At 41.2% G+C, this 11,481-nt stretch overlaps 1 protein-coding gene across 7 annotated transcripts in view; it reads left to right on the top strand.

Moving 5' to 3' along the window:
- Window positions 1-10,363, top strand: part of LOC108694420 (homeobox protein extradenticle) — a 51,767-nt gene extending 41,404 nt beyond the window's left edge. For 2 of the 7 annotated variants that reach the window (XM_018203899.1, XM_018203898.1), the window contains exon 8: window positions 8,954-10,363. In XM_018203899.1, the coding sequence (XP_018059388.1) occupies window positions 8,954-8,968 (15 nt within the window). In that variant the 3' untranslated portion in view covers window positions 8,969-10,363. The other 5 variants (XM_018203894.1, XM_018203893.1, XM_018203896.1 and 2 more) reach the window with 4 other exon arrangements.
- The last annotated feature ends 1,118 nt before the right edge of the window (window positions 10,364-11,481 follow it).

The following is an 11,481-nucleotide window of genomic DNA, read 5'->3' as shown; positions in this document are numbered from 1 at the left end:
ATATATATATATATATATACACATTGTGTGTGTGTGTGTGTGTGTGTGTGTGTGTGTGTGTGTGTGTGGACCGGATACGCTGTTGCTGGTCTTGTAAAGATGGGCTCGAGGGCGCCGACATTCACGGTGCGAAGGGTGTGTTGGATCGGGTAGGGGTGCCAGGGTAGAACCTGCATAGATACGTACAAACACACACACACACACACGCACGCGCGTGCGCGCGCGCGCGTAAAATACACGTACATACACAACTAGCAGCCAATAGCACCAGGTTTGCTTAGTATGCATTGGAGTTGCTAAGTCACTTTTTAGGCAGGGCTGGCTCTCTCACATATTAATGGAGCTAGTGGATGCGCGCCGCCTCTCCTAACGAGTCACCCGATGTCTCTACGATGCAACGCAACGAAATGAATTTGGAACGGTGGAAAATTTGTGAGATTTCTTCGATCACACTCGACAGTCTTCCCCTCTGAGGTTCCTTTTTATATCAATCTTTGATAAATACTTTTCGCGTTGTTTTTTTCATCAAATGTCGTTAAGGACCTTCGCATAAATTGACCGTTATCTTCTTCCTCCTCCTTCTTCATTAGATTCTTCTTTAACCTTCGTAAATTCGCTGAGACTATTTATAGCCCGGATTTGCTTCCATAGTTTATTACACTGCCCTCACAGTCGAACCGTTTAAATCGACGTAAACATTTTTATAAAATTTTCATCAAGACTTTATAGAGATTTAAAGAATTCTAGAATGAAGAATACTTCGTCTCGTAATTCACAAATTGACACATACATGCTAATTTCCGCTTTGATGTCGGCGCTTCGCATGAGGATACGTCTCGTAACGTCTCTAGCGTGGCTCTTCGTTCTTCGAACGTAGTAAATCTCGCTGACGTACAATTTCAACGATGTCGCATGACACGGAGTGACGTTAAATTAAATTTGCGGGTAAACACAGTGAGCGGGAGTATTCGGGAGAAGTCTGGCAGGGGATTCCTGTAGGAATTTCAAGCCGATGGATCCAATATCTGACATGTCAATACGCTGATCACTTGTCGATGTTTCGTTTCAACTACAATTCTATCGCGGGATAAAAAAAATCGTTACATTTGTCCGATGAATCATTTGTCGAGGAGCTTATTTAATCCGCATGTTTTCGATTTCGACAAGATACCATTATTAAATTATCGTTGAGGAGATCGATAATAATATGTTTGCGCAATATTTTTTTCATTTTCTTTTCGACAAAACTTCTATTTTAGAAAGCGCGTCAAACTCGATTGGAATCGAGGCCATCCTAGGAAAGCCCGGGAGGAAATTAATTTCGTGGTTGATCCGGTTCACCTAGAAATTCTATGATCGCGCGGGATCACGTGATGCCGCAAGGGTTGAAATGAAGCGACTAAAATGCATGCTCGTAACTGTGCTGTTCCGCAGTCACTTCCGGCTTCTGTATAGCTCTCCACTTCTTTATCGATCCGAAACAGAGCCCGTCTTCTCCTGTATCTTCTTGCTGGCGTTAAGTTCCATCAGTTTTATCGTTCGATCGATGCGTCTTCAAACCGGTTCGTGGAGAAACACAAAACACGTAGCGAATTTACGGATCAATTTTATTTTTAACTATTTTCACGATCAAACTCGCTTCTTTTTTGCACAATAAAGCGTTATCTTTTAGTTCAACCGATCTAAATTCTTAATTCGTCTTAAGAAGTATAAAAGAAGTATAAAAGCAATATTATACATTACGGTTCTTAACCGTTCACTACGTGTCGTTTATCCAGAAAATATCATACTATCTTTCAGTCTGTTTAAGTTAAATTTCTAATTTCATTCGTGAAAGGCAGACACAGCGAGCTCACACGTATCAACTTTGCTTTTAGCTGGACGTCACCGCTTCTGGATTCTAATCCATTTCGTTGTTCTAATGAGATAGAATTTGTAATTTCTTGTCACATCGATCTCTCCAAGGTCTTTCCAGCTTCAACGTTGCAAGTTTTGACAGTGAAGTTCAACATGATCGGTTCTAATAATCACGAAGTTTGCGATGACAACAAATTCCCTCCCTTTGACAATGCTGCAACTGGCACTAACTACTTTTCCCGTAATCGCATACATAACAAATGAGCATTCGCTTTATACACTCTTACACGAGCACAAAGAGCCTCTCACACGCCAGCCAATTGACTCCTAACATTTTGCACCGGTCAAGTAATGTAATCCACTTGTATATTTCGTCATAACTATCTTTATCACCGCCTCGTTTTGTCTTCGCCGTCCCTCCCGCTCCTTCACTCTTCTTTTAATCTCGTTCTAATCAGTTGTTGGTTGGTACTTCGAATCTAACAAGTAACAGTAATAGTAAGGAGTGCGGAACTGTGTTTGTTGCAACGAGAGAAACGTGAAATTCGAACGTATCGTCCAAGCGAGGATGCTTTTCCTTCCTAATCCAGCCGTTTTCGGATTATCGTCTTTTACTATTTTGCGCGCGTACCGCTACAATGTGCGTTATTAAAATATCGAGAATGACGTTTTGAGAAGAAAGACGGCGCATTGTCGCAAGCACAGTTCTAGTACGGTCTTTGCTACCTACGTTACTGTCACGATCCATTTGGTCGTCTGCTGCGCCGTCTCTTCTACTCTCCATCACCTTGACGATCCGTCTCGGAAGCTGCGAAATCGCGCGAACGGTTCGCGACTCGGAAACGACGATCCCGGACGACGTGCATTCTTCTCTTATCGTTCGCGAAGAGATTACGTTATGCAAATCTAAACGAGGAATTTTCAACTAGTCGCACAAATCGGATTTAACTTTGGAAATAGAAGATTGCAATCGGACAAATTCTCGTCAGGATCTTAAATTACGATTCGACGCGAGGTCGTTAAAAAAAAAAAAAGATCAGAAACTCCAATCCGACTCAATGACGTTTTTTTCTTGATGCAGATGAAACGAAATTCTTAGAAGGCGACAGAGAGTGAGAGAGAGACCCCGGATCAGACAGCCATGCAAAAGACACGCAGTCGAAGCTAAGATAGAGAGCGAGAGAGAGGGAGAGAAAGGATGGGAAAGTGTGAATTGTGCGAGAGACAGAAAGATAGAAGGATGAACGCGAATGGGGGAGAGAAAGGAGGAGAGAATGAAATCACACAGCTGGGAAAAAAGTTATAAGACGTGAACGTGAAAATCGGGACTAGTACGTGTACACTGATCTCGGCCTCTCGTGCTTTTTTTTATTGTGTTTCCAGTGATGCGTCAGGCCGGTTTAAAAGCGCTCGCAATCGTGTAGAAAAATTCAAACGAAACTCTAGCCGCAACCTCTCGATATGAGATAAAAGAGAAAGAGGAGCGAGATAAATGAGAGAAATATTAAAAGAGTTAGAGATGAGAAAGAGAAAGTGCGAGCGAGAGAAAGAAATAGAAGCTGACGAGGGCCGGTCGAGACATCGTTTTCCATTGCAACAAGCGCCTGATCTCTTTCCTTATAACTCGGTTTTTAAGTAGAAAGAGAGAAAGGTCGTAGAAGAGATAGAGGATTTCGGCGAGAGATTCTAGGAACGAGAGGAGTACTCGGGGAGAGTATTGTTAGGAGAGATTCTCTCCGGTTCGCGAGGTGCCAGTTCCGCTCTGATCTAACTCATCGATAGTGCAATATGTACGCAGGCAGATCCGCGTGTCTATGTGTTCCGAGGACGTTTCGAAATTTTTACTTCGAACCTGTGCTTCGCAGAGGCGTTCCGACGACAACGAGATTGTCGCGTGTTTACTGCAGAAGAAGATCCCCACGCTCCGTAGACTCGAAAAATAGAATTTATTTTCGAACTAAGCTGTGCATGGGAAGGACTGCGTGCGTCGCGACGCATGTTAAAGATGTGAACGCGATAAAGTCGAAACTCGTGCAAAGTCTAAGCGCAAGGGAGCGACAACAACCTCTAAATGACTCGGCGAAATTTGCTGTGGAAATTTGTTGCGAACGACGCTGAGAAGAATAGAAATTTCGGTGTTACGGAAAGAAAGAGTGAAACTTGGCTATCCGGGATATCCTGATATCAAGTATCAAAGATCTCATTCAATGTACGTAGTTGAGAATGATTACCTCTTTTATCAACTTCTCTTGTATTGATCTATCATCCTGAAGAATACGTCGACATTGGAAGAATTGGAAAACGCAACGACGAGTCGAGCAGACCGAGCTTTTGGATCTTTCTGGGTGTTCCATATCGAATTTCGTACACATCGAGATGACACGCACTCCGAGCTAAAGCGGAAGACTTTTTGTCCGTGCGTTTATTATACCCTCCAGAAAGACGGTCTCGTCTTCGAGCTCTTCCCTTAGGATTAGATCTCGCTAAGTGTGCAATAAGATTTTGATATTGGGACTATTCTTTTTCTCCTTTTTTTTTTAGGTTGTAGAGATACGTTAGATAGACCGTTTGTTGTATAGATAGTACAAGTTTTGGTGGCAGCAAGCGATAAGTCTTAGTTTCGATTGTTAGTGGATCGCGACGAGTGTCTCGGACGGGTGGTAAGGAGTGCGAACCGCTACTTTTAACACCGATATTCTTCCAATTGCGAGAGAATTCGGAAAACAGGACCTTGAAATTATTCGCGCGCGAAAAACGTTTCTGTTGCCTTCCTCCTCTTTTTCGGCGTCTGAAAGATCAACATCGGAAGACCAGTGAATCATACAAATCTATATCCGTTTGTACATAAATATGGCAGCATACACGCACCCTACGCATTACGCGCGGTTTCATATGTCGCTCTTTACACGGCTTTCGATACTTAATTCTTAGAGATTTACTTAAAGGCAGCTCTTTACACATACATACACACATACACACACAGTTTTTCACACGTATAATATGTATATATAGCCTGATAGAAGGAAAACAAGGCAACATTGGAGTGTATCTTATAGTTGAAGAGATACTAGGGCAGATAGTTTTCGTGACATGCATGGCTGCATGTAGAGTTTCAAGACACGAGAGCCTCCGAAGCGAAAAAGTCACTGTCTATCTTTGGACGCGATCTTAAAGTACGCTTTTGCAAGTCACGGAAGATTAGGAAACTTAGTTTGTCAACGCTCATTTGATCTAAAAAAACGTCGCGAATTACGATAATGCTATTTTCTGAGGCCCACGTGTATATTGGTTTTACAAGGTAGTATGTGTGCGCGCCTTTGTCTTGATCTGAGAGAATGAGAGAGAAAGAGAGTTGATTGGTTGGAGTTGTTTGAATGAATAAGCAAAAGATCGAAAGATGGAAGAAAAAAGTATGACAGAGGGAGTGAATGGAATCAAAAATTTCATTGTAGCTCGTTTTGCAGAGTTCAAAATTTCGCGTAGACAGTAGAATAGACGCTGGCTCGTTGCATTGGCGAGTTCGGAAGGATTTCCCAATATCCGAGTTAAGTTTCGTGGACGAAACTGAAACAAGTGTCCTGAATCCTTTCGAGATGCGGGTAACGAGAGACAAGTGAACGCAAGTAATAACGCGAAACAGTTTCAAGATATCGAGTTTCGCTGACTGTTCGAGCCGCACTATAAATTCGAGTATCGGATCTACTTGAAATTTTCGCTAGAAATTTTTGTAATAAATATAGAAGGTAAAATATCTCTGTTTCTCGTTTCCGTATAGCCGATGCAACGTGGCTGAGCTTGAAGAAGGTTCGGCATACTCGCCGAAGCGGGTAAATCGAACGTTCTCCTTAGAGAGCGAAGCGCGAAGCGAAGCAAGTCTTTTTTTTTTTATCGGGTATCGAGGCGAGGCTTAGTGACCAATGACACGCTATTTTGTCGCCATCCTGCAGGGGATAAAGACAGAGGGCTAAAAATCAATTGCAAAACAAAAACAAACAATCGAAAAACATGACGCAGGGCAAGGCATTGGCTGGGGGGCCAGGCGCGGCGGGATGGATGCAACAGCGCGAGGCGGTGCCCGAATTTCCGCCTCTCCACGATTCAGCGGACTCTGATTCCGACCGGGAAAACGAAAAGCGACCGCGTGTCTAAAGACTTATATTCGTGTTTTCTTTCTTCCCTCATCCTTCCCTCCGAGGCGGACACACGCGCGACGTCTTAGGCGAGAGAGATTGTACGAGTAATGCGTGCAAAGAGGAGCGAGCGAGCGAGCGAGCAAGCGAGCGAGCGATAAACGAGAACCAACATCACATACAGCAACGCAATCCCATCGATAAGACACAACACGACACAACATGGCACACGCCACACGATGAAAGAGAACGTATACGAAATATATGATACACGGTCGTTCTGCTGGTGTTCCTAATAAGTAGTGTTCGTTTTCAATCTTCGAGCAACTCTCTTCTCGTTTTCGTTCTGTATTAGAAGGAAGAAGGATACGTGCGGACGTACGCGTGGACTGTCCGAGCTCATCGCAGAAGGCAGGTGGCAAGCTCGGAACTCGGAAGATGACGGAGTGATTAAGTCGTCTGGCTGTTGTTTGTTATCAACAAATGTATACGCGGGAAGAGAATCATCGGTCGTAAAACAATTAAACGTCTCCGTTCACGTATCCTTTGTTATCCGGACTTGGCCTTATCAAGCAATTTTTCACGAAAGATTTGTACTCCGAGAGGCGAAGCGTAGAGCGGACGAGCAAAGTGAACGGACAAAAAAAAATACGCGAGCGACAAAAGCGTAGGTCAGTGTGCTCTCCTTACGGCGGAAGTTCGTTTCTCTGAAGACAATAGGTCGACGTACACGCGTCTAGCTAGGGAGAGAGCGTACACAGACCAATCACATTTACAACTGCTACAACATTAACAAGGATGCGGCGTTTCCAAGCCTCTCTAATTTAAGATTTTATTGTTAAGACCAAAAGTAAAAAATATTCTATCATGATTATTTTATTGTACGACGTCAAATAATTGTGATATCATCGGCACCGAGAATGTTTTTACTTTTTTGTAGTTTTATTTTATTTTTTTTTTTAAATAAATTTAATTTTTTTAATAAGCTTGTGAAGACCTGTTTGAAGACTGCAGTTTATTTTGGAAACGCTGTGCGTAAATATCATTTTTCACAACATATGAACACGACTCTTACGTTAATGTCTTGTTACTCGTTCCCGACATGTTAATATTATTCTTATGTAATGCTGGCGAATGTCTTTTACGTTCAAACACAGTCTGAACCCCAATCTGAACCTTTTTCTAAGTTGAGCTTTAAAATGCAATCACGATCCTTTGCACGTTGCGTACGCTGAGAGGTTCAAACTCGCTGAGGAAATAAAAGTCGACTTTCTGTTCCAGTCAACGTGATGCTACAAATGCTTTGAAATATTCTTTGATTGATCAGTTAGTAAATTTTTTTCTTCTAATTGCTCAACGAAATGCTTCAAAGCCTTTGTAGTGAGATTTTAACTGCACTCTTAGTCACAAGGGATCCGCGAAAAGTTCTTTAAAAGAATATATTTAGACTGGCATTTATAGTCGATTCTTATTTCAAAATCGACTTAAATAATTTAATATCCAATGAACTTCTATAATAAGCTATTATCTAAGTTTTAAGTCTTAAACTGTAAGAAATTGACTGATCATAGTCGATTATTCTTCTTACATTCGACTGATCAATTTCTTACAGTTTAAGACTTAAAGCTTAGGTAATGGCTTATTGTATCTGTAAAGCCGATTAAAGATGATAATATGGCTTATGATATCTTAAGACTGTACTTAAATATAAGAACCGACTATGAATACTAGCCTAATGTCCATTTCCACCAATGTAGATTAACTTTAATTTCAGTTCAACTTACTCTTCATCTCTTTTTCTAATCTTTAGAACTAGAAAAAGACGAAGAGTAAGAAACCGAGATTAAAGTTAATCTGCATTGGTGAAAACGGGCATAAGAGTTGATTCTTAAACTTACGTTAATTTTATATTTGTGTCAATAACAGTTGGACGACTCTAATATAAAAAAGTTCTGAGAATTCTTAGAATTTGCTCTCGAGATACGTTCCCAAGAATCGAAGTTCCTGGAACACACATATGTCTCCAAGAAAACTTCGATATAGCTTGGACTGGCTCGGAGTTCCAAACTTATACCTATTTCTAATCGCTCGCGTCTCGAATTCGACAACGCGGGGATTGATCAAGGATTGCGATTGCGTTAGAAAATTGATGTGCATGACTGTATTTCCGCGAACGAATCGCTTAAATTTTCCCATCCCCATTTGTTTTTTTTTTTTTTTTTTTTGTAATTGCGCTACCGAGCACGAAAGTCTCATTAAATTTGTTTCTCTCCAATTATCCTTTCGTCTTTATCGATTTTATCACCCACGACACACATACACACACTCACACATATAGAATGTTGAATCCGAAATCGACAGCGAAAAAGGCCTCTAAAAAAAAAAGAGAAGTCGATCGCCCGGTTTTCATGACGTCGACGGACAAAAATCCTAAGCGCGGCCGATCAATCGGATTCGACTCGACACGTGATTGCGCCTGTCTACCCTTAGTTGACCGTACGTACGTAGGTACATATGTATTGTGTATACGTATATATACATGTGTATAAAAAATATATATATATTATATATACATTCTATACTTTCGTATATCTGTATATCTCGCACGCTACTCCGCGTGCGGCGGGAAAAGAGATCTCTTGTTGTAACGAACCGAGCAGAGGACACACGAGGACTGCGTTTTGAATGAACAAAAAAAAAAGAAAGAAAAACAAAGAGAGAAAAATACGTGAGCGCGCGCGTGCACAGTTGCCTGAGGACAAGTCGGGACACCCAGTACTTTCTGGATAAACGAAACAGTTCGTTCGTCGCGGATGTATATGTCTGCATCGAGTCGGAATCGTTTGCGAGAACGTTTCCGACGACGAGGAGAGATAAGTCCCTCTTGCGAATCTTCTCGGACGATCTTTTTTCACGCCACTGTGAATTCGCGCGCGTACACGATGCCGGATGCTGTTTGCTTTCAGGAGCTGTCGCCTTGAAATCCTTAGGAGAAACGCAGGAAGAACGCATACTGACAAACTTAAAGAAAAAAAAAAAGAAAAAAAAAGAAAGAAAGAAAGCGAAAGAGAGAACTTGCGTGCGTGTATGTGTGAGTGCGAAAATGAGCGAAAAAGAGAGAAAGAAAAAGCGGAAAAGAATACGAATACGAGACCGCGTTGTTATCGCGAATAACGCTCGCGCAATCCGATCACCTCACTATCTGTGATCCGAGGCTCGCCTTTGAACGGCGAGTAATACGAACTAAAAATCGATATTAAGCTATTAAGATTACGTAACGCGCTCGTGTCTGGAGGCACTCGTGTTCTCAAATCGTGTTCTAAAATCGCTCAAGATTTCCATCTGATTCGCCTTCCCCTCGGACACCGTTTCTCGCCTGCGGATATACGAATAGGCTCTCGACGGAAAGAAGAATCGCGAGATATCAATAATTCGAGGATCTACTTATGCGCATGTTTTATTTCTTCCTTTCCTTCGTTTCTTTTTCAATTCTCCACGTTACGTTAATTAATAATGTCGACCGAGACCCGAGATCTCGTCGCCCTTGGAATCGGGATCTCCACCTCGACGGACGTCAAAAAACGTCGTGCATCTCGCGATCTTGCCAGAGAATACGTCGCATCGAATATTTCTAAGCTTTTTATGAAGTGAAGAGCGCATTCGCAGAATTAATACGCGCGCAAAATGCCCTATAAACAGCCTGCGCGAGAAAGAAAAGGGAATCTGCGATTCGTTTCAGAGCAATATATTCCGCGATCTGCAATTTTCTCCGAATTTTCAACTTGAAGACTTTATATTGACACGAATGCTTCCAGCCATCGACAACAGTGTTTTTTCCCCCCTTCTTACCCTTCTCATCTGCGATTCATCAAGAGCAAAAGAAAGATATATAACGCGGAATGATACATAGCAGACGCATTGAGAGAAATAAAGGTGCGAGAATAAACGAGAAAGAGAGCGAGAGAGAGAGAGAGAGAGAGAGAGAGAGAGAGAGAGAGAAGCAATGGTCCTGCGACACAACACTAATGTATACGATTTTTCAACACGAAAATATTATATATTGTAGCTATATATATAGAAGTATATATAAAAGAGGATAGTATATAGGCAACCATAACGGCTAAATGAATCATTGTAATGACGATGGTAATTAGTATGGCGAAGATTATTATTATTATTAGTTATTATTAACTAGTTTATTTTTAATTATTATATTATTGCCATTATTATTATCATTGATATTATTATTATTATTATTACTATTATTATTGGCGGTTCTCGCATTGTGATAATCGCAAACTGTAATTGTATCATTATGATGATAATAAGTATCTATGGGTTATTAAAGTTTATCGTCGACTCGAGACAGAGAAAAAGAGAGATGTATGTTTTTTTCATTTTTTTTTTTTTCAAACAATTCATACCTTGGAATTTTTTTGCCTTCTTTCTTTCCGTTTATCGTTCATCGATTTAATTATCGTAATGAATTGCAGATTTGGATCATTTATTGCCTAGCATGTAAGTAAAAAGAGGAAAAAAAAAGGATCTTTATATCCTATTCACTGTATAAACAAAGTCGAGGCGAAGATGAGGAGTTATGAGTATCCTCCGAGCGATTAGGTGGTTAAACTCTGTTGTTAAATAATATGTCGCGAGCGAATCGCTCGGCTAAAGATTGGCTGCCGAATACAGCTTCTCTTCTCATTCTTTTATTAATTCACTTTCGTTCTTATTTCGAATCCTGTTTGGGTGAATATTAAACCTTTAGCGATAAAATATAGATTACTGTGCAACTCGCGTATGTTCATCGGGTGGACCCAGATGATCTAGGCTAGCAAGAACAAATGATTGCGAACGAATGTTTGCAACGAACACGTAACGATCTTTTTTTTCTTCAACCTAAGAAGGAGAGGATAGTTTTGCATAATGCATAAGAAAATGAACCAATCAAAGCCCTTCATCTTCTTTTCCATGAAATAAGAGACTCCGGTTGGGATTGATTTTCTTATATCTTATGCGTTATGCAAGAATCCGTGCTCTGCCCTAACAATAAGAGACCTAATATGTCTCTTGAAGTAGAACTAGAATTCGCTCGTGTTCATTCGCGCTCATTCATGCAGTCTGGATTCAATCTCACGATCTTGACTTACTCGTTTTCGAGACGTATCTGAATTCACTGTTGATCTTTTTAAACTTGCAACATTTAAAACATCGATCTCGGTCTCAACGGCCATGGTCATCTTTAGCCGAATCCTTCGCCGATCGTGCGACCAGTACAAGTGCGTTCCGGCACAGCTAGTATACGAGAAAAAAAAAGCGCGCCCGGGATTCGCTGTGAGCGCACCTCCGGGCGTCCCTTTATAGGCTCTACTCTAACATTTAATAAATGAAACGATAACAAAACGAAGAAAAGGAAAAAAAGAAATACAGATCGATAATACCGACGCGACGTGCGAGAGACTAGAGAGAAAGAGAGAGAGAGAGAGAGAGAGAG

Source organism: Atta colombica, unplaced genomic scaffold (genome assembly GCF_001594045.1).
Source record: "Atta colombica isolate Treedump-2 unplaced genomic scaffold, Acol1.0 scaffold12, whole genome shotgun sequence".
NCBI lineage: Eukaryota > Metazoa > Arthropoda > Insecta > Hymenoptera > Formicidae > Atta > Atta colombica.
This window is presented reverse-complemented; position numbering and strand designations above follow the sequence as displayed.